This window comes from Dermacentor silvarum, chromosome 5 (assembly GCF_013339745.2).
Source record: "Dermacentor silvarum isolate Dsil-2018 chromosome 5, BIME_Dsil_1.4, whole genome shotgun sequence".
Classification (NCBI taxonomy): domain Eukaryota; kingdom Metazoa; phylum Arthropoda; class Arachnida; order Ixodida; family Ixodidae; genus Dermacentor; species Dermacentor silvarum.
The window spans coordinates 14,894,549-14,918,640 of record NC_051158.1 but is presented as its reverse complement, the minus strand read 5'-3'; the positions used below and the strand labels follow the sequence as shown (position 1 = coordinate 14,918,640).

At 44.5% G+C, this 24,092-nt stretch overlaps 1 protein-coding gene across 1 annotated transcript; it reads left to right on the top strand.

The window, feature by feature from the left end:
* The first annotated feature begins 444 nt into the window (after nucleotides 1-444).
* Nucleotides 445-24,005, top strand: LOC119452922 (dynein axonemal assembly factor 5-like). The gene is given in 13 exon segments (XM_037714882.2): nucleotides 445-1,090; nucleotides 2,524-2,716; nucleotides 4,385-4,458; nucleotides 6,554-6,783; nucleotides 9,191-9,388; nucleotides 10,962-11,105; nucleotides 12,794-12,956; nucleotides 13,913-14,100; nucleotides 14,102-14,170; nucleotides 18,449-18,502; nucleotides 18,504-18,560; nucleotides 18,563-18,756; nucleotides 21,820-24,005. Coding segments are annotated over 13 exon segments (2,196 nt in total). The 5' UTR covers nucleotides 445-459; the 3' UTR covers nucleotides 21,821-24,005.
* The last annotated feature ends 87 nt before the right edge of the window (nucleotides 24,006-24,092 follow it).

The following is a 24,092-nucleotide window of genomic DNA, read 5'->3' as shown; positions in this document are numbered from 1 at the left end:
GGCCCGCTAGCATCCACTAGGCGCTGGCCACCACACTACAATCTAGAGCTAATGAGAAGCGTCTGCTTGCTTTTGTTACCCTTTATTATAGCGAGGTAGAATTTAGACTCCAAGAAGTTAAGGTTGCTACAAAAAGTTTGATGAGCAGTGAACTAAGCAGAGAAATACATTAGTTTCTTAATAACAAGGTAATCTGCCAGTTCTGAATAAACAAATGTAGGTTAGAGGTGGTTAGTGGCAACAGCCATCATCATCTATTCAAAAAAGATGCTTTTCATCATCTATCCACTTACGTAATTTGATTATTTACTTTAAAAATTGCGCATATTTACCATTTCTTCAAATCGGGTACGTCATAAATATAAAAAATAAGAAGGCAGTAATAGCATTTTATACAGGCTTAGTGAAAAGCGCACTTAAGCTGCGTTGTCAAGGGCAACGGCGGCGAAGCGTTGAAAGATGGCGGCGGACGACTTTCGAGACGTGCTGCTCGAGCTCGAGCGGCTCGAATCGGAGGACAAGCACATCAGGAAACGGGCGCTGGAAAATATCTGCTCAGCCGTGAACGCGATGCACGGCGACCTGCCCGAAAACAAGCGCAAGGTGCTCGTGTCGGTCGTCATCCGTCCCGTAATCGGCGCGCTCACCGACCCCACCGAGCGGTGTCGCGAACTCGGCGCTCAATTGCTCCTCGACATCACGTCGGTGCTGCCTCTCTCCGACGACGTAGTGGCTCTGATCGTGCCGGCGCTGCGCCGACGTCTGCTCGCTGGCAGTGAGCCGGTCACGAGCTGCGCGGGAGAAGTGGCCGAGGAAGTGCGCCTTCTCGAAGCTCAGGCTCTTACGCGGACGGTCATGGGCGCTGGGTCGAGGTGCGCGTCTCACCTGAACGACATCGTCATAACGCTGTGCGCCTGTCTCGTGGACCCATTCGTGGAAGTGAAAAAGGAAGCGTGCCGCTGTGCCGTTCAGTTGGAAAAGGCCGTACCCAATCACTTTCACCTGCAGTGCGACTCCATGCTACCTGCGCTCGTTCAAGCACTGCGGCATCAGCACTCGGCGCTGCGGACCCTTGCGGTGCAAGCGTTAGGTAAGGAGCGTGATGTCAACATTTCTGGACGTAGCCACAAGCAGTCGTTCACATGCTCATGAAAATGTTAACGGTAGATGCACACATCGTTCCAAAGTTATGTTGATTATTTAGAGCGAGACCTACGCTGATCGTAACGTGCTCTCGTGGCCATAACTCCCCTTTGGAAGAGCTATGAATTGGGCTAGTTGGTGTGCATTCATTTTTTCTTGCGCTAAGTACAGTAGGACGCCACAGGGATGAAACGGACACTGGATGTGAAGCGGACACGAAGTGACACACGGGAGCGCAACCGTGTGTCCCGTGTGCGCTTCCGTGTGTCACTTCGTGTCCGCTTCACATCCAGTGTCCGTTTCATCCCTGTGGCGTCCTACTGTACTCAGCGCAAGAAAAAATGAATAACTCCCCTTGTTCATCGGTTTTTCGTTTCATGCGTTTGCCAGTGTTGTTAACTAAGAAAATTGTCTGGGACGAAGTCGTGCTTACTAACGAAAGCTTAACACGTGGTTACAATACTCAACATACAGTGCAGCAAGTATCCGTGCATCAATGCACCGTAACGTAATGGCAATAGGAAGAAAACATACTATAGGCGACGTGCTTCCCTCTCCAATTCACCCATATATTACGGCACTTGCACGATTCATTCACAGATTGCTGACTTCGAAGTGTGTGTTATATGTTTAACACCTGGTTACACTAAGAATAAAGTGGCTTTTCGTAATGGCATTCATAGATGACAAAACGGCACTTTATTCAGTAGAGATACCAGCAGTCGTGGAGGCATCGCATAGTCGAGGAGTACAGAAAGCATTTCTGAACATTTTAGCAGATGTGTCTATAAGTACTCCACAGCTAGCCTAATTCTCCACAAGAAAAACCCGAAAAGAACAACAAAAATCAGAATGATCTAAAACAACGTACTATTAGCAGCCGTATACAACCGCGTGGTTGTTTCTAAAGAATAAACTTGTTTTATTCAATACTGCCTATATAAAAAACATATGCACATGATTACGGTAAAAGAAACATGGAACTATATCCAAGTGCAAACGCAGCCACTGCAAAAAGTCTCTCTAGCCTCCACAGCATTGCACCTGATGTCTGAAACGGAGTATAGTTACACAATGGGTGCCAAGGAAAGGGAAGCACGATCGAGGATGGCGGAGAATTAGGTGGGGGGATGAAGTTAGGAAATTTGCAACCATAAGATAGGATTAGCTGACACAAGACAGGGGTAATTGGAGATCGCTGTGAGGGCCCTTCGTCCTGCAGTGGAGCTAAATAGGCTGATGATGATGACGACAAGATGCCACATCACATGTTCAAGTAATCACACATCACATGCCTTCTAGTTTGTTCCTTAGCAGTTTCATCTCCTTCCACTGCCTAGCGTTCGTTGATCATACATAAATTTGATTCAATTTTTGCAGGCCCCATTCTTGAGCAGAATGACTGCAACTCACTCACGCCTACAGTCATCTCATCAGTGGCAGAGCTTCTCGACGATCGCTCTCCTGCCGTCCGGATAGCTCTGGCCACAGCAGCGGCTAGATGGGTGGCTAAGACTTTTGGACCGGTGGCTCTGCCCATTGTGCTTATAGCACTTACAGATCCTGTTGAAAGGTTGCCATACACACCTAAAGGACTTTACCATTCGACTCCCAAATACCTTCCAGAAAGAAACTGCAGATTCAAGGCAGATCTTGAAATCCGTGTGAAGCGAAACTTTTGTGAAGCGGATAATCAAATGCTATAAATTTGGCCATTTTATTCTTGTGTCTTTGGCATAAAGGAAACTGGCTCGCGCACCCATGCTACTCAGTGTGACGCTTGCAACAGTCATCTCAAAACGCTAGTTGATGTTGGTGCTATAAAAGTATACGTGTGACTGTGGCCTAATGGTAAGAGCATTGGGATGCTCTGCTGGGGAACTGAGGTTTGATCCCACCATCAGGCGCATAATGACATTTTTTTAACGCGTGAACTATTCGGCAGGACAGCAGCAGCAGCCACGGTCAGGATAGTCCGGGAGGGTTTGCAAAGGAAGCTTTAAAAAACTGTTTTGATGTCTAAACTGACCTTTATCCTCCCAAACCTTTGCACATTACAGTCATAACTCGATATTACAAGCACGGATATAATGGATTTATTGGACATAACAAAGTAAACCAACTTTTCCTCCCCAATATTAGCCTGTGATGAATATATGCTTATAATGACTATTGGATAGTATGAAGCTATTTTTATGTCGGATGCAAGGGGGGTCACTCGCGCAGCTTGTATTTTGCATTTACCCCAAACATTCATGACAGATGCTTCTTCTAAAAAAGAAGGATTTCTTCAGCACACATGTAAGTTCCAAGTATAATAGCCTTACTGAATGATAACGAAAGAATGTGAAGCATTGAAGAAAAAGTATCACCACTGTAACTAAACTGCAAGATGAAATGCAAGTTGACGTGTACAATTCGTTTTCAGCTAGGAAGATCTGTGTAGTACTCATCTCTCGGCAGCAGTGGTTCTATAGCATGCATTTTGGAGCTATAGAAGGTTAAGCATTTCAGAGCTAACTCAGCTCCTTCCTCGGGGGTTAATGAAGGATGGTGGGAGGGGGGGGGGGGGTGCATTGCGCATGTTTGAATGTGTGACATTTTCTACTTGACGTGCACATATACATGCCAAGACAAGGCATTGTTATTGCAAACTAGCTGAATGTGCATTTCATCTTCTCATGATAATCACATCTTTTAAAATCTCTAGATAATGGGAAACACAGTTTCCACACATGGGTCATCATGGGATATTTTTGACACTTAAGGTAATGTTAAGTGCCGGCACCACCAAACCTTGGTCCGCGCGTCTCTCCTTGCTCCCCACCCCTTTGTCTTCCCTGTTGTCTAGAGACACAAGAAAACAAGTGACCATCCCTAGTGAAACTCTCTGTCCACTTCATGGACCCCACCACCATCCTTCGTTAACTCCTGGGGAAGGAGCCGAGTTGGCTCCGAAACGTTGCATTTTAATAAATCCGCTATTAGATGGAGATGTTCTTAAATTCCTTAAAAATGTGGTTTCTAGCTTTATTGTAATGAACACAAGTTACTTTGTGATTTACTTCTGCTTGCTTAGGTTTTTCATTGGTTACTAGGCAAGGTGCTTCAGTGCTTTGGATGTTACTTCAGATAGAAGCATACATTTGACTTTATTGTAGCTAATGCTGTTAACGCATGAGCAGTGACTGCGGTGTTTTGAGTAGCGGCTTTCGTGACAAAAAAAGCACTTATTTTTCAGTGTTAGTGCCAAAGCAAGTGACCTCTGGAATGCAGTCGGAAAACTGTATGCAACTGATCAGTCATTGAGGCCTGGTGAGTACTAATCTTTTTAAGCATTGTGCTTTAAAAAGCCTCATTTTTCCGCATTATTCTCTCAAAAACTTAGTTTTACCTCTGGTGAGTGCAGGTTTTGCCAGTGATTCACTGTCCAACCTTAGGGTAATGTCTTCTTTAGAAAACTTCCCTTTCGTAAGGCCCTAAGGTACAGTGAAATGTCAATATAAGCGAACGTGTATATGGTGAATTATCGGGCTTGATGGAATAAATCTAAAATATATTTTGCCAATATCAACATATAATGGATATATGCTTATAATGGATATCGAATATAATAAAGGCATTTTTGTGCCAGATGCGACTCAAATAAAGCGACATTCAACTGTAGTATGATGTGGCTCTCGTATCTAGCCACATTTAAATAGCTCAAGTGAAAGGCTGAATTAGCAAAGAGTATTTATTGTGTTTATAGCACAACAAATGCAGCTTAGAATGTTGTATAGTTTTTTTTTCTAGGTAGTGGTTTGCTTCCACTACATCACTATGGTTACTAATCAAGGCAAACGGCATGTAGAAAAATTCCCGAAGCAAGATGCAAAAGCATTTCAAAAATGAAGACGAGATGGATGCTGTACGTCTGGCTGGGGTTTATTATTTCAGATAAATCACCAGAAACAAGACTGCATGTACTAAACATGGCCTATGCTGCCAGGCTACTGATTGCTGATTAAGTCTTATCTTCAGGCTACATTAACATTGATTTTATTTAGGACATTTTGATGCCTTTGTTTCCTAAAAGTTTTTTTTTTTTTTTTTTAGGAAACAATAATGTAACCTTCGTAACGTTCCCAGTTCTGTTGTTGTTGCCACTGCTGCTGCTGCTGCTGAAACATTGAACCATATTTTTCTCCAGTATATTACACATTCTATTTATGAATGTGTCTTTCACACTACAGTTCTGTAAATGGATGGCAATATGTAAAAAAAAATAGTACAAATAAAGAAATGCAGCCAGTACTTAATATAACAAACACGGACATAATGAATTATCAGATATAACAAAGTAAATCTAAAATATTTTTTGCTTATAGCATTGTGTAATGAATATTAGCTTATGACAAATACTGAATATAATGAAGGTATTTCTGTGTTGATTGTGACTAGTTATAACGAGCTTGAACTGTAATTTGGTCATATGGTTGAACCTCGTCATAACAAAGTCGCAACCAACATGAAAATATGTTCGGTGTATCCTATATTTGCAATTGGATATATTTGTTACATGGAGATATCGGTAGAAATTAGGTTTACTTCGTCATATATGATAGTCCGTTAATGTATTATGTACAACTGATACCGCCGACCTATCTCATCCCCTTAATTTTTCTGTAAGTACGGTAAAAACATTGAAAAAAGAGATTTCGGTCCTTTAGCATGAATAATTAAATTAAGTCACTTTAAGCCAGTCTTCACAATTAGACAAATACATTGATTAATGATTATGGATATTGACCTCTTATAGCTGATGCAAAGTATCAAGAAAAGAACTGAAATATTTGTTACAAGTAGATGCGCCAGTTATTATTGTGTTGAGGGCCTTTCGATCCAAGAAAGAACTTGAATTAACGGAAAGAACTTCTTGTTAACCCCTTCTGTGCCGGGCTGTTATCCCGAATTCTGACTGGAAATAGCCAAATTATTTTTAAATACCCCAGTTTCTAACATGTTTTACATCCTCAGAAAGAATAATTTCGCTTCTACTTGCACTGTCCCATGGCTTCCATCTACCAAAAGCCCGACTAAGCACAGAGACAAAGCTAGGCTCGTCCATGGCATCACTAGAAAATGCAAAGTATTGCTAGCGAGCCAAGCTCATCTTCGGCTGCTTTTACCAGAAACCCCCCTTGACAAACCCAGCTCCTTCAGGGCACAGAAGAGATTAAACCTGGTGGTGCACCTGATAAATTATTTTTGTTTCGTGTAACTCTCGGTACTTAAGTAACATGATGTTTTTTGGTTAGCAGAAGATTACGTTTACACGGTGACTAAAAGGGTTATGCAAGAACTTGCCCTCTGGTGGGAAAAGGCAGCTGCAAGACTTATTGTGTCTTTTACTGACTCCTTCTTGCAGCTGTTGAGAGTGAGGGCTGTCGACTTCTGGTTCAGAAGCACCTTCCATACCTTGTGGGCGTGACGCACGACTCTTTACAAGGCTGGCGGCTGGAAGAGCAGCTGCGCGCAGCTAAGCTTCTGTGCGAAGCGTTCCGACACGCCGGGGCACATGCATCAACTCACCTGTGCTCATTGTTGCCCACCCTCACAACTGTGCTCTGCCGGGATGAACAGGATCTCAGGCACTGGGTGAGATTTAACTTCAATTTAACCAAAGTCAACATGGCCCAATAAATATTTAGTGCACTCATGCAAATATGATTATTTTATTCAAAAGTAAAAATCATGAGCCATTCAGCTATGTGAAGGTAGATGACGAGCAAAGCTGTTTAGCACATGACGCGGACATGACACAGAATTTCGAACAAAGGTACAACACATTTATTGTCTTGATTGTTGGTCATCATTACGAAGGGTACGCACACACATTTATTGTGTTGATCGGTGGTCATTATTTCTCTTGATCGGTGCATAATTGGTGTTTGCAGCCCGCCAGCACCGATTGCACTCTCGCATCTGTTCTCACCGTCGCTCTTCATAGGCACGTTGCTCCTCGGGAGTCCGGACTATACGTGGCCTTCCGATTGCGACAGAAAAGAAGTGAAATTCAAAATGGAGAAGGGCAACTTGTCTTTCTGGTTTGCTTATATACCACCACCATGGGAGAGCGGAAGGAAAGAAAACTAGATACTCAAGCGCTTGGAACGCCGACAAAGGGAGGGTGGTGAGAACGTAGACATGGCTGACGCCGGTCGCACAGCAGCAAATCTTTGAGAAGACTTTATCATCTACCTAGAAGTCTACTGATCTTGAAAATAGTGTCTGTTGATAACTAATCTACTCAAAATGCATATCCAAGTGATGAGAGGTATAAGCTTTTGCGTAGAATCAAACAATTTTGCATCAAATTTGGGACATGAGTTAGAATAGATGGAAGGATATAATGAAATAGACAGATGGAATGGAATAAATGGATAGATGGAATGAAATGGATGGATGGATAGAATGGAATGGAACAGATGGATGGAACGGAATTGATGGATGGATTGATCAAATGAAATAGATTGATGGATGGAATGGAATAGATGGATGGATAGAATGGAATAGGTGGGTGGATAGAATAGATAGATGGAATGCAATAGATCGATAGAATGGAATAGATGGAATAGATGGATGGATAGAATGGAATAGGTTGGTGGATAGAATAGATAGATGGAATGCAATAGATCGATAGAATGGAATAGATGGAATATATAGATGGACCGAATGGAATAGATGGATCGATGGAATGCAACAGATGGATGGAATGGAATGAATAGATGGATTGAATGGATTAGGTGGATGGATAGAATAGAATAGATGGATGGAGTATATTGATGGATGGAATAGATAGATGGGTGAATTGGAATGAGTGGAATGGGATTTATTTGACTGAATGTGTAAATGGGATGGAAGGATTAAATGGATAGATGGGATAGATGGAATGGAATTGATGAAATGGAATGTATGAGATAGAATGAAATCGATAGACCAAGATGGGATTAATAGATCAATGGAATTGATGAAGTAGAATGATCGAATTGCATTGGGATGGAATGTATGAGATAAATGGAATAGATGAGATGGAATGGATCGATGTTTAAGTAGCTTACTATGCACTGCTTACAGCTGACACAAAGGAGAGCTGTGCTAACAGGAAATGAAATGTGAACAAGTTATAGTTAACTAGAGAACTTCCATTTGTTCCTGCTTTCACCACTCATTGTGATGTTGGCATGTGCATTTAGTTTGGGGCCCACATCAACATTTACAAATGGAAAATGTTGCAGTATAAGATCATACTCTTGAGCAATTAATTGCAAGAAGTGCAATACATTCTCGTTCACATGTTTTTTTGTTTTTTTTTTGGTCCATGATAGTAAGTATAAGGTGCAATGAGCAATTTCATAAGCTTGCTGGTGAAGGGATGAAGACGGTGCTTTTATTTGCTGGCTTAAAGCCATTCGCAGAGGTCTGACTTCGTGGGATTTAAATGTATTTGGTAACAAAGAACAAAGCGCACAGTAGTGCAACCATATAAAAAGGACATTTATTGTTCCTCTCATGCTACAGTGCCAGCTAGCCAAAATGCTTACGAGGTACAATTCCTTTATGAACCACGCTGAGCAAGAGATGTTCGACTGACCAAGCAATGATGCTGATTGAATCTTTGCTTGTAACGAACACTAAGGACTGAGCATTTTGCGGGTGCAGTCCCAAGAATGCAAGAATGTCCGAGCGATCGCCTATGCTAGTGACACGCTCCAAAGCTGAACGGAAAGCCATTCACAGGGCAGTCCTGCAAGGAGCAGCAACAAGTGCTCAGTCAATCCGCGCCTGTGTTATCCACGCGAGCATGTGGTACTCGCATCAGAACACTTATGCCATCTCTCGTCGATGCTGCGTAACTGCGACACCAACATTCACCATCACGTGTGTGTCATGCGGGGAAGCAGAATGTCAGGGGAAGTGAGAAAGCCGAGAGCGTCCCCACAACTTTTGTGACCTATTAGTGAAGCAAGTACTACTAGATTCGTTTTCTGTTTTTCACCTGCAGCTCACAAAGAGCCTGGAAACATGTGCTCGGTGGGTGGACCCCGAGAGCTGGCTGGAAGCTGTGTCGGTTCCCTTTTCAACAGGCGCGCTGCATGCCTTGGCTGCGCTCGTACGACCCTGCCCGCCCGACCGGCTGAGGCCTTACGCACAGCAGCTTTTCCCCATCCTGTTTGAGTACTCGGGTGCTGCGGCTGATACAGTGAGTAGACGCGAACAGAGTAGCCATTTGGCAAGCGAACTTGCTTGGGTCGCGTGCTTCCTGCCTGTGTCATTTCAGCCATTGTGCATTGGGCAAGTGATCATTCCTTGTGCCATCACTGTACTCATTTGCCTTTGCAGACTGCCTTTCTTGCTGTCCGAGAAGATAGCGATTGATAAATGCACTGTGAACGTGTTATTTACAATTATTCACAGTGTTGAAGTACTGCACTTTTCCTCACAAAGAAGTGTCGCGCAAGAGAATGGTGTTCCAGCACATTCTATTTTGAACACAGCGTCGCCGAGTGCCGAGATCAGTGCTGCTGTTCGCATTTCTATCACATGATTCCCCGTTAAAGGGGAATTTTTAAAGGGGAAACAACCAATTTTTATAATACCCATTTTTTTAGTGCAACGCAAAGCTTACTAGTTAGAGTGTCCTATCCTAAAGTGGTAACATGAAAAATGGCGTGGAAAATTTGTTATCCGAATTTTTTATCTGTAGTTGTGATCGTGATCATGAAGTAACAGTGATGAGGGAGCGCGATAGCGATTGTATGCCAGTATTGGTGGGAAGCAGACAAAACGTGTGGCCCTAGCTGTAAGAAGGGAATATTTTGTTTATCAAGCCAATGTTCGTGTGGTTCATGTTTTCTGAAGTGTTGAATTATTACTACAATAATAGCCATGTGCTTTCGTGGTTTCCTGTCCAACTCCAACTTGTTTTGTCAGATACAAGTCAAGACTTTCTTCTTAGCCAAACAAAGTTTTCGAAACAATGCTTTTACACCAGTAGTGCTATTCAGGGAGCACCGACACCCATTGACGGCACAATTAATCAATGTCATTTTGTATTGCACAGAGAGATCACAGAATTCGGGGTACTCACTCACAAATTCTCGTGCATACAAAAGCATTCAAGCACCGTCATGCAGTGAGGGACGCCACAGCTCGCCTTTGGTCTGCCATTCCACTCGTTGCCGTGAAGTCAGCGTCACTTGTTAGTGTGCACTGTTTTTTAGCTCGTAATTTGCATGAAATAAAGTGCAAATGCCTACATAATATTAAGACTGTGATTTCAAACAATAATTTTGCTGCACATAATAACAGCTGACTTATGTGCAGTAGTCTGAATGCATCCATAGGCTTGCACCAAGGTCTTACTGCCAGATAGCACACCATGCCTTTTTTCGCGACTTTCTCTTGCAATATAAAATGATGCTAATTCCTACTTAAATTAAAAACAGAATGTTCGATTCTATCACTCTAAATCATGGTCATTTCCACCAACATCTCATGACAGATTCTGGGTTGTTGTCGGTCTCTTTAAAACACCAGTCGAACCTCAACATAATGAACATGGATCTGACAAAGTAAATGTTAAATGTTGCTCAATGATGTGAGGCATGTGTGAGGCAATGATGTGAGGCCTGTGACAAACATTTGATACCATAACAAATGTATTTTCATGTTGGACGCGACTTCGTCATAATGAATTTCAGCTGTAACGTGTAAACATACGCTAAAGCATATACGTACCAGTTAAAAAGTGTTGTGAACCTCCTGCCATGCAGAGGAGCCAACTTGAGGTGCTGGGAATCATGGACGCTCTGCTGTCATGTGTATGTGACCCCATGGACCTGTCAGTGAAAGAGCTGCTGTCCTGCTGCTTGAGTATCCAGGCCTGCTCTTCTCAGGACGAATGCGTTGCTGAAAAGGTTTGTCTGGCAGCATACGTGCGAGGAGAAACAGACATGCATCTTTGTGGTGTGGTTTCTGTGGAATCTTATTTTCTGTCTTTGCATAAACGAGCAGGGTGTTCTACTCAAACAACTAAGTTCTACTCAAACGACTCAGTTTGAGTAGAACTTATACTTAGACTAATTAGCGCATGTTCTTTACAATAAGTTTAGCGCAAGGCAAGGGATCAAACATACGAGGGTTGTTCAATAAAGACTGACACTAATGGTCTGAAATTATTGTCTCTGGAACTTATTCGTTGGCACCTTTATCCCTTTCTGTATGCTGCCGACTAAGTGAAATGCATGAATCCCACCATTTCTACCAGCCTAGATAACATGAGTGAAGCCAACTTCTGACACCTGCTTAAAGATCGGCTACAATGTCTTTAGGTCTTTAAGCATGGGTCATTTGGCCTAAAAATTACCAAAATATTTTGCTTTGTAAAATTGCATTTTCGTATTCTGTGTCTATTATTCTCTTGATCTGCCCAGTTTTTTATCTTGTATGTTGATATTTCAACCATAATATATTATTTTTAAAACTATAGGGTTGGTGATCCGTTTGCTTTCTTCATTTTCTCAAAATACTAATTTTGCACACTCAGGCAGTCTTTTACTGTGGCACATCAGTACCTATCACAGATAGAAGCATAATTCTTTTTGCAGCATGAAGCTAGATGTTTGGAGCACACAACATAGGGAGCAGACTAAAAAAAAAAATTGTTTTACGTTTTTTTTTTTTTTTTTCATTTGTCTTTTCTGTGACCACTGCATGGCCATGCTCAAAACACTGGGGTTCAGTCTGATATGAAAAAAGAAATTACGGACCAATCATAAAAGTGCTTCCATCATTGTGAGTCTTATGCTTTGTAGTATTGACCCATTTGACATATGTATATTTTTGTGTAGTGGTTATTTCTCTATTGTTCCAAAGAACAAAATAAATTTGCTTTTAATTACCTTAATAAATAATAAACTTACAGAAAAAATAATTGCATCTTTAGTATCAGGAAACAATCATACAAACTTTTATCCAATTTGGTTCAAAAATAAGGGAAGATAGCTTTAAAAGTCATGTCTTTTGTTCCATGTCTAAGCAATTTTTTACCGTAAGGTACATAAAGAAGTCAGAGAGTGCCGAATCTGGACTGTAGGACAGGTAAGGGGAAGGCGACAATGTTTCAGGCAGCGGAAAAAAAGGACATTGCCTTAACATAGAGGAAAGCGTAGTTAACACATTGGGGGTGATGTTTAGGAAGGTGGCAAACGATGGCTTGTCTTACTGTTGTCTAGTTCTGATAGAACTGGTGGAACGCATGTGCTTACGATGAATAATTTTCAGAAATAATGATTTCAGAGCCTCAGTCTCATCATCAGTCTAAGCCTTTATTGAACCACCCTTGTACAAAGAGAGATGGGACGATTGCTTGTTTTATATCTCGTTGTATGTGTGGTTGTTTGCCTTGCACTGAACTTGTAACTAGCAATTCAGTTGCACAAGCTAACAAGTCAGCTAGACAGGAGTAGTGGGGTAATAAGCTGGCATCTCAAGGATAGCACTAAACCTTCTTCTTTCTTTTCTTTTGGCATCCTGGTGCTTGACTTTGATGTGATTGTTACTGATCATGTGAACATTACAGCACATTTGCAACCCCCTTGCGCAGGTGTCGATGCTGCTGAGGCAGCTTGCGGACATGCTCAACCTCCCCTGTGTGGAAGACATGTGCGTCGGCTACGGCAAGGACATGATCCAGGACCTGTCAGAAAACCGGCCACACACCAAGACGACACAGTGGGATGCCGTGCGGGAGCTCGTCTCACTTGCAGGTGTGTTAAAGGTTTTTTTTCTGTCTGGCTTTTTTAAGTTCTAGTGTGAAGAACTAACCTAACCTAACCTAACCTAACCCAACCTTTTAATGAAGTTGGAAGTCATGATCATGTGTGCACATCTGCGAAGTGCTGAGGCAGTCAGGATAATTGGATGTTCTAGAAGCTATGATGGAAGGTTATTATGGCTTGTGTAGTATGTTGGGGTCAGTTTTGCAATTCCCTCACCATCTGCATTAAAGTCCAAAGGAGAGCAAACAGTGACATTAAGATGACGTGAATTTTAAAGCGAATAGCTTTCTTTAGCTCTTTCGGCTGTTTTTGTGGTTGGTGGTCGATAGGTGGATTCGGCAAGAAAAGCATTCATTTCTTTGTTCTCTCTGGCTCTCTCGCGCCCTCTCGTTCGCTCACTTGTTTGTTTGGGCTATTCGTTTACATTGATAATCATCGTCAGTAGTTTCTGCGCAATTTCTTTTGTCCCTTTCAATCTATTTGCCCTCTTTCTATCAACCATCAATCTCCCTCTGGCTTGCATAGCAGCATGTTAATGAATACTTATACACCAGCAAGCCACTCCACTATTTAATAACGAGCTCTCTTTCTCATAGTTACACAGTCCTGAAAAAAAAAAAAAAAAACAAGGCCTCCTGCCAATATAGTCCTGTTACATCCTAAAGCACCTCTCCTTCTCCTTACTAAGACCTCAGGCCATCCTCACTCGATTAAAGATTCATTCATTCATGGATTCATTTGTGAAGTTGTGGCAACATTTTTCTTAAGTAGGTCATATTTTCTTAGCCAGCGACCATTGAGAGTCTTCAGGGCCAGTCAAGCCTAATTTATAATAATTACATGTAGTGTCCTTCCAATACAGTGTGTTTGTGTTTCACACGCATGCACAGATGCCAGCTAATATCAAAAAAAAAAAGCATTCTTAACTAGATATACCACTGCAGGTCCGCAGAGTGGAGACCTGGTTCCTTCGCTCGTCGCGCTGCTCAACGCAGTCCAGCGGCGCCCTGAGTGGCAGCCGCAGGCAGCGACGGTGCTCCAACAGGCACTGTCCGTTGGGCGGATGCCCCCTCAGTGCACCAATGCAGCGCTGCAGGCCCTCCTTCCACTGCTGACTGCTGCGGGACGACCAAGCTGTTCCGGCACGGACCGCTGGGCTGCGATGCCTCCTCCAGCTCCTGGAGTGCATACCGTCCCTGCAGGTCAGCTGACTGCTGTGGCATTATACCACGTTGCATTGAGTAGCCATGCTATCCACGTGGAATGTTTTTGACATGCCGATCTCGGTCACCTGGACCCTACTTACCCCCCGTATTCAGAAATGCATCTTAACAGTAAGCCCATCCTTGACTTGATATAAATGACACCTGGCGTGAACATGCCCAAGACGCTCATTGCATTTCTTCGGTGCGTTCACGGCAGGCGTCATTTAAATCAAGTCATGCGTGGCCTTCAAGCTAAGATGCATTTCTGAATGCGGGGGTTAGTCTCCTATCTGGGCTATCGTGAAGTAAGAAAACGTTTGGTTTTTAATGTGATTAGCATTCTTAGGCGACTTCCCCCGCTCTGAGATTTGTATTATGTTTCTAGTCTCTTTACTCTGGCAGTCTTTCTAATAGAAAGAAAGATTTGAAAAACTTTGGTACTGATTGGTATAAAACCCCGGTCCCCGAGAGCAACAGCCTGATGCTGTATCTGCTAAGCCACAATCACTGAGCTGGGCAACGAGGGATTCATTCTCAATGTTAGCACGCACTGGCGCACCACCACTGCAATCTCTGAGGCCACACAAAAGAAGGGCAAGAGTGCGCATGCACCGCTAGATGACACAGTAGCATGTCCGGAGGGAAGCGTGAGAGAGGAGCCCGGTTGCAGTACACGGCTCATACATGACGCATTTTGGCAGTGGCTCTTTCAGTTCTCTTTATTGACCTTTAAGTCGGATCACATGATGGGAAAATAATGAGAGCCATTTCGTCACCCACAACGAAGCCACTACATAGTGCCCCAACGGCAGACGGCTCTGCTACAGCAATGCCAACGTGGACCACTACAACATGCAGTGCCTCCAGGTCGCGTATGACGTTGTCTGCCAGGGTGTGTGTGACGACAAAATCGGCTGAAAGAGCAACCAGGCATACAGAGATGCACTGGCAACACGGGTGGCCAAGATGAAAACTAACAATAGTTAGTTAGCCTTTCGACCTCTGTATGCCTGTGCGTCAGCAAGCCGTATATGATCACGGTCAACATTGATGTGAGCGACGAGTTGGTCAATAGGAACATGGACACCTTGCAGTACGTGGAGCACGACGAAAACGGCCACCCCATGCGCCTGTGGCTCAAGTTCTTTCACCACGTATCATACACCTCCTTGATATCCTTGAAATCTTTTGAATTTGGAGAACGAAATTCAAGGACCCTAAAACTACATGAACGTAAATGTGTGCCTTGAATTCCTTGAAAACTGGGGTTGGGGGGAAACTTTTGAAGAGTAACAAAATATGCATGGGGCTATGCTATGAACCCTGTGTATCGGGGAAAAAATCCTAGCTATTTTCTTTTGAGTGTGTCGCTAAACCAGGGGTTCTCAAGTACGTTCATCCCAGGGAACCCTGCTAAGCTCCATAAAGTGCCAAGGAACCCCCCCCGAATAAACCGAATGTCGAATTATCGAGGGTATCAAGAAAAAAATAAACAAATGCTTCACTACGCCAACACGCTTTTATTTACTCAATGAATCGTGAAATCTTGTTTCTATTTAGCACAAGACCAGTGCGGAAGCTGAAATTGTCTTCATCTCATGACTGATTAGCGCTAGCTGCGGCGAAGGCGTCGCGACATCCTTCGCGGCGCGCGTTTTCACCTGAGACGCGCTTTCCACCAACGGGCGCACATCCCGATTATTTTTTCGCCACTCAGCTGCTGGCCAACAAATTGTCCGTCCATCACGATGTAGCCGGTGATTTTTATCTTCGACAGCTTTGCACTGAGTCAAAGCGAAACTACTGCTTGCCGCAACCGCTGCGGACGAAACCGCGGCCGCTATCGACGCGATCATGGACGGCGACCTTGCAGTTCAGAAGGCAGGCGGCTGACGCATGCACCAAGTCAAAACGAAACTACCGTTCGCTGCAAGAAGTGCGGACGAAACTGCGGTCGCTATCGACGCTGCCATGGGAGGCGACTAAGCAGTTGGGAAGGCACGCAGCCGACGCGCGCATCGAGTGAAAACGAAACTACTATTTGCGCAACCGCTGCGGACGAAACTGCGGTGGTTATCGACGCGATCAGAGATAGCGACTACGCACTTACGGAGGCACGCGGCTAGCCGCCAACGCGGTGTTACGCGCGGCGATAAACGCAAGAATAAAGGCTTTAAAGGCTCAATTAGGCACGAAGCGCTTCGGCGTTGCTGTCAGTCACGTGCCGCGTACGATTGCCGCTGAGGACCACGGCGATGCGGTCTGGCGATTCGGTTGGACGCTACGCCGTTCTTGCTCTTCTGCGGCGCGCATTTGCGGTGCTCCGCGCATTTTTTTTTATTCCTCCAACGTATAGTTCAGTGCGCACGTTATCGGCACCTACCCTATCTACAAATAGGAGAAAGGCGCACGGTGGTAAGCTACGGCCTCTGAGATTCAAGTACGAAAGCTTAGGCGTGCTGCCCGTTCTCAGAGGTTGGATGGCTAAAAGCTGCTTGCGTATTTATTACGCAGTTCGCGCGTTGCTGTTACGCACTGTGATGTGCTTTTGGACACTCGGGCATCGGTAATGAAGGTTCTTTGGATAAAGCGCACCTCGTGTTCGCCGTTTTAGACGCTTGTCAAGGGCGGGACCAGGGAAAATATATCAGTTGGCGCTGAGCCGTGCTCCCTCAAGGGCTGCAGAAGATAGCGCCAACCTTTCCCTTTCCCTCAAGAACCACTTATCATCATCATCAAATATATCAGTGGCTCGCGGAACCCCGAGCATGGGCCTGCGGAACCCGTAGGTTCCGCGGAACCCACTTTGAGAACCCATGCGCTAAACGATTGCAATGTGGCTTGTTCACAGCCACCAACAATAGACTTGTTTACATCACCATTGCCATCATGGAGCTCGACAATGCCAGATCAAGCAACCAAGCCATGCCACTATTTTGTCGTTTTGCTAGTTCACACCATAGCCATCATATTTATTTATTTATTTACAGTACCTACAGTGCCCTTGTGGGGCATTAGTGTAGGGGGGAAGTATTAACATTCAAATACAAAAAATACAAATGCATAGTAAAATGCAGATTGGTGACATGTTATTTGGAATTATCCACAGAACAACTATGAAATTTTGTTTAAAATTAACAAAGGCAAAAAAACATAAATTGCTAGGACAAATCGCACAGATTGACCTGTAAGCACAAATAGAAGCAGGCACAAATGTGAGCACAAATCGCAAGCACAAATCGCTAGAAGGAGGAGAAGAAATTGTAAACAATAACTTTCATGTGAGCCCAGGCTGAGATGAAATGGAACTTTGAAGGACAAGTGGAAATGTTGAAAGGGGAGCGGAGACAATTTCTTGCGGGAGTTTGTTCCATTGTTTAATTGTGCGTGGGAAAAATGAATATTTGAAAAGATTTATTCTGGTAGCAAACTCGCGCACATTTAATAGCTCCATTTTCGAGCCATTTGCTTTAACACGACAAGTAACACGTGTGCTTTAACACAAGTAACACGGCTGAAGTCGGACACTATACTAACCATCATGCCAGGAGGTGATTGACGTCATTACAATGGAAAAGTCAACTTAGAAAAGCGACCTCAAGAGTTTGAAGCGTGTGTCCAACTCAGCAGCTGCTTAGCTGCAAGAAATTGCAGCTAAGAAAAAGAAATAAGTACGAATAAGGTTTGTTTCCCCCTCCTTGAATTTGGGCCTTCAGCATCTTTGAAATTCTTGAATTGTCTGAATTTTGAGTCAAATGTTCTGTACAAACCCTGCTTCACCCTCCGGCAGCATAGTGGCCTGGGCGAAGAGGCACATAACATTAAACAAATCTTTATCAATCCTCTCAATACAAATCTCCCACCACAAAATTACATGTACATCACCACTTGAATGTTAATTGCTTTAAGGACGATAAACATGCCCAAAGGATGGGTTCTGTCTGAATTTTTTTATGGCTATGACTTGGAGTAGCTTCTAAGATTTTGCTTATTGCATTGGAAAGTTTGACAGTGCTAAGTGTGACGACTGAGGCAGTGAGAAAGCTACAAAGCACATTCTTTGCCGCTGTCCTCGCAACTCATGGTGGTGAACTCACTCCAAAGCTTGCTCAGTTAAGCTCACACGTGAGTCTGAGAGACGTACAAGTCAAATAAGTTTTGTGAGCGAGTCAGTGTGAGCCGTGTTCATTTTACCAGCGTTCGGCTGTGAGCCTTAGTACACAAGCTATCACCTGCCCACACTAAGGGTGAAGCAAGCACAACTTCTCCGGGCAGGTGTCGGGCGAGGTGGTGACAGCCGTGCTGGGCCTGCTGGAGGATAGCCAGCCAGCAGGTGCGCATGCTAGCGTGCAGAGCAGCTGCAGCAGTGCGTCCCCGAGCAGCTGGCCTGTGCGGGCCCTGGCAGCACGGCTCGAGGACGACTCGCGCCAGGTGCGCATGGCCGCTGCCCGGGCCCTCGAGAACCTCGCCCTGGATGGCCTCGAAGAGGCGCTCGACGCACTCGCCCTGCACGCCACCAGTGCCGGCAACGACTCAGCAACAGGGAGGTGGCGGAGGACGGGAGAGCGCCGCTTCCTATCATGGTGAGCAGATGAAATTTAACGGGAATGGCACAGAAGTACTTGAAGGTACTTAGCATTCAGCAGGATTATAGTTTACGTGGGCTAGTTCCACATGGCTTATTAAAAAAAAAAATGCAACACTGAAGGTGGGACGCAGACAGACAGGACCATAGGTCAGTGTACTCACTCACACGAGTACAGTGACTCATATTTGCTCCACACTAACCGTATTTACTCGCATAATGAACACACTTTTTTTCCCGAAAAATATTAAATATGCGCAAAGTTGGGAGGGGGGGGGGGTGTTCATTATATGGGGCAAACTTTTGAGCGATTTCTTTTCCGCAGCCACCTCTCAAAAGGTTGCAGTTTTGGCCTAAAGGCGAACCATTGATTGCGATAGCAAATGTGTAGACAGCTAAACGAAGTAAGGATAATAGTTTTATCGGCCATATGAACTTACAAACATTAGCTAACTATGTAAATTACCAAGCATGGTGTCAGCGCACACAGACAAACATGAACACATCACATTCGATGACAGCGGACACTCGCTGTCAAAACGTTGGCGTGAGGAAGCGCGGCAGCAACAGCGAACGAAGTGACCTTTGTGCCATGTATCACTTCGACGCAAACTGAACGGCGAGAACGGAGCACGCACAAAGTATAAGCCACTGTCGCAGCTAGACTCAGCCCCCAACGCAGATCGCTTTCAAGATAGGGCGTGCAACCGTGCAATGTTCAGTTGCTGCGCCGCCCCCCAGTGCCATGCGCTCGTCGGAATACGGCGCGTTTCCTCTCCGCTTTCCTCCCTCGATTGCGGGAGATTGAGGTGCGATCTTCGGCGCTGATGGCAAAAATGCTCCTGGGGTGTCCATATAATTACTATCGCAATAAAAGTAGGAGACACGTGGTACGATTCGGCGTCCGATACAGTTGTACCCGCCGGACGCCATATCAGATGCCAAATCGTACCCTGTCTCTCCTACTTCACGGCAGCAAGTTCAGGGTGCGTTCATTATGCAAGGAAAAGAATGAATGAATGAATCAACATTTATTTCCCTTTTAAAGAAAGGGGAGGGGGCGGAGGGGAGAGAGAGAGGTCTGTGTGTTCCAGTCCCAGCACCTTATGTTGCCAAGCGTCCGCCTACCAGTCGTGGTAGGCCTCCGCTACCTCCTCAGCCCACCTCAGGACTCGGTCCTGCAGGGTGGGATCGGAGCTGCGCAGGGCAGTCTCCTACAGCTCCTCGCTACTAATTAATGGTTTGAGGTTGCAGGGGGGATATTTGATGGGGCATTTCCGCATGATATCAGAGAGATCTGCTGTCTGGACAGGGCAGAAGCGACACTTGGGTGTCGGGTATGTGTCGGGAAAAAATAAGTGCAAAGTGCGGGGGGTAAGAAAAGTGCGAGTTTCTAGTTGGCCCCACAATATTTCTCTCTGGCACGTGCTCAACACAGAGAGAGGTGGATACTTTAGGCGTTGGTGTTTGTAATGTGTGCAAGTTTCATGGAATGGTGATGAGTGCGTCTTTATTGGTGTGTTGTTGGGAGTCATTGGGTTCTAGAGTAAGGCTCACATTTCCGTCCACTCGGTCCGTGAATCCTCGAGCAGCGGCATGAGCCATTTCGTTGCCTGGTAGTCCTTGATGTGCTGGAGTCCAGATGAGAGCGATGTAGTTTTTTGGCAGGTGAGCGACAAGTAGAGAGTGCGCGAGGTTGGTAATGTAGCCGCTACTGAAGTTCCAGATAGCAGTCTTCGAGTCACTGATGATGAAATCGCAATCTGACGGCCTCTTCAGCGTCACCCGGTGAGGTGGTCTTGACTGATGCTGAACGAACAGTGTTGCCCTGCTTGTCTACAACCGCTAGAGCATAACACACTTCTTCATTGTAAAAGTGTGGGGTGCGTTCATTGCGCGAGCGTGTTCATTCTGCGAGTAAATATAGTATTTCTCAAGTCTATGTGAGAAAGAGCATTAGTGAGTGACAAAGGGACGAAGTGATGAGTGGATGTGAGCATGAACGAGAGTGAGTGCCGGTTTATGTCAGTACGAATGAAAGTCAGTGATGGGGAGCTTGAGTAGACTGCCGTGAGTGACTATCGGTGAGTGTAAGTGGACGTAAGTGTGTATGTGAGTGAGTGCTAGTGAGTGGGAGTGAACGCACGTATGAGCGTGAGTACGCCGCGGTAAGTGAATGGGAGCAGCTATGGAATGCCAGTGAGTGTCGGTGAGCATGAGTAGGAATGTGAGTGAATGCTGACGAATGTGAGTGCACATAAGTTCTAGTGAGTCCAAGCCTGAAAAAATGTTGGTGAGTGAGCGAGTATCCACTTATTCTGACAACCTATCGACAGGACGCACGAAGTGCTGTGTTAGGTTCCTTCACTCTGTGTCACGTCTTTGTACTGTATTATTTTTTTTTCTTAGTATTAGTTCAACATTCAGCTGAAATCAGCGTAAATTTTTAAAGTGATTTCTCCTTCCCAAAGTTACTCCTGATGAATGAATCAAAGTACTAGCTCTGGAATGTTGGGTTGAACTTAGTAAACCTAGTTGGTTGGTGCCTTTTTAATCAGTCCAATTTCAAGCACAGAGATAGGATGGAACATATGACCCCACAGAATGCTCTCACCTGTGTAATCCTTACGTCTCATTTTTGTACCATTCTTGTTGAAGAAGCACAGCCAATTGGCCAAGACCTTCGCACTGTTAGATATTTAAACTGCCTGGTTGTGAGATAGGCGTGCATGATTTCACTCACTATTGCTGCTGCTTGTGGGGAAGTCTGTACGTATCACGTGCAGCAAGAAATTAGCAACCACATGACACTGACTTGCCATGTGGAATGAAGAAAGAGAACTACACAGAAACAGACACAGCTTCATTTTCGTTTTTGCGTAGCTGTGTTTGTACTGCAGTGTAAGTCGATGATGCATCACCAATGAGCTCAAATCTACACCATGTCAGCTGTTCTTAGTTTCACAAACATCCTATGGGATGCTTTCTTGTAGCAGCGCAAATATCATTTGCCAGATGACATAACTTTTCACGGCCATTTGCATCCTTCTGTCTTTTTCAGAAGCTGTCAGCCGATTCTCCGACACAAGTTCGCAGCTGGAAATGGAGGAAGGTTTGCCCGGCTGAGCAAGCATGTTTCCAAACTTTCTTGAAGAAGCACGTCGTGCTACATTGCAACCACGTCCGCAACTTACATCAAAACTATCGTTTGCCCCCATTTCATCCACCTCTCAACTACCGCTATTGAAAAAAATATATATACATAAGGAAATTGTTTGTTCCAGTCAGACTGATGTCACAACAGAAGCCCCCTTTATTTTTAATTCTCACGCTTCGGCAGATGTACATATTCCTACATCGTATGGTGCTTTCGTTTTGTTCCTGGTGTCGTGGCATTGCTTTGTGAACTCAAGACTTCCAGAAGTTCCCAGTTAAGTCCGTTGCTTGAGTTAATGAGAGAGAGAATATGTGTTTAATGTTGCTGCCAAAATCCGGTATTTCCAGCATCCATTCAAGCTGTCAGCAATTTCATTACATGTGCATTGTACAACTCCCAGAGTTTCTTGAACTGTCTCGATTTCGGCTGTTTGCTAGTGACCTCTGAAAGATGACTGTGTTTGCAAGGTTGATGGTATCTCCGTCGTCTGCTTATAAAAGTGCTCCGCAGCGGAAGTTGGTGCAAACAACGCACATAATACTGATCGTGATACGTAATCAGTATGGTTCTTAACTCACTGCTCTCTGTTATGGGTACAGAAGAAAGCACAAATGGACTGGTAGTCACCACGGCCTGAGTATACTCATGAATGATGTTCATTAGGTTCTACAGGGAATGAACTGAGAGCAGCTCGGTCAAAAATGAGTGCAGTGTTCACCTGCAGTTAGGAACTGTGAGTGGCATGCTAGGTTAGGTTAGGCATTAGAGATACTGCTGGCCTCCACAATGTTAACAGTTGCTGTTAAACATAGGCAGTGTCCAGAAGCAGCAGCCATGGTGCATTCTGTATACAAGGTGCACCAATATGAATGGGAACACCCCAATTTGTGTTCCAGACTGTTAAAGGTCCTTGCCGTTTTTGTGGCAAAATGAGAAGGTGCCATGAAACACCTAGTTGAATGAGGTGTTATTGGCATGCACCTGCAAGTGGTATTCCAGCTCTTGCTTCTGCAGTACCTGTTCACCGAGTATTGATTAGACGTTCCATTTCATATCTACGGCCCCTGTACATAAACAGCTCGACCCCAATAGCACAGAAGATACCTTTCACCTATAGACTTCTCTTCTGGTGTCAGTTCCCTTTGATGCATCTTGTATTTGGTCTCCCGTGCCAGTCCACTTTAGCTCAAGCCTATTCAAAGCTGTTGGGAGTTGCAAAGGAAACAGACCTTGCTGGTTCATAAACATAGCAGTTATAGTAGTACTCTGTAGTTCACTGTTTAAAGGGAAAACATGAGTCAAGAGCACCAACGAATTTTTGCTTCTGCCAAGTGTTCAATCGCAATGCTTTGCAACAGATTAGTTCTGGTTGGTGACACTGGCACCTACTACACACCTTTCCATTGCATTGGCATAGCTTCAACTGGCACTTGCAGATGAGGGTCTGAAAAGTGAGAGCCGCACATTGGAATGTTCCCTTTAGCAGTGGACCACACTGAAAGTCCGTTATGCTCGGACTTAGTACTTGGAAAGTCTGGTCAGTTTGGTTCCCTGTAGAGGCCGTCCCTGGTAATGCTGTGAAGTCAATCGCTCCAGCATTGAGCCTACTGTCTGTAGAGTAGAAGGCTGATCCATTGATTCATGCCACACAGTCCATTGCAACACTGTGAACAATCGGGGCAGTGCTCAATGCAGTCTGCAATGTTAGATTAGTGCAATGCAGTAAATATGTGCCAAGTTAACTCATTAGTCGTGCAGGATTATCGCCTGCAGTAAACATCAATTCACTGCATTCAGAGGACTGAGGATTAGCCAGTCAGGCTTTTATCTTAGTGCAATCCTTAACAGTGAAATCTCGCTGATACAATTCTTCATAATACGTTTTTCGTTATAATACGTTTCTTTTTCTTCTTTCGATAATATACGATTTGGTCGGATATTGTTGGATGATACGATTTTCAGATGATACGCTTTATTTTCCAGTACCCGTGACGATTGTATCAACGAGATTACACTGTACTAGTCGCAGAGTGTAACAGCAGTCTGCAGCGAAATGTTGGCAATAAAGAGAAGTGTTTAAAAAATCTCGATCGCCATTTCGTGTTGTCTTTTAGTTCAGTCATTCATGACAACGGTGTCAAACCGTTGTTGGATTGTCCTGGTAGTACACATTGAAA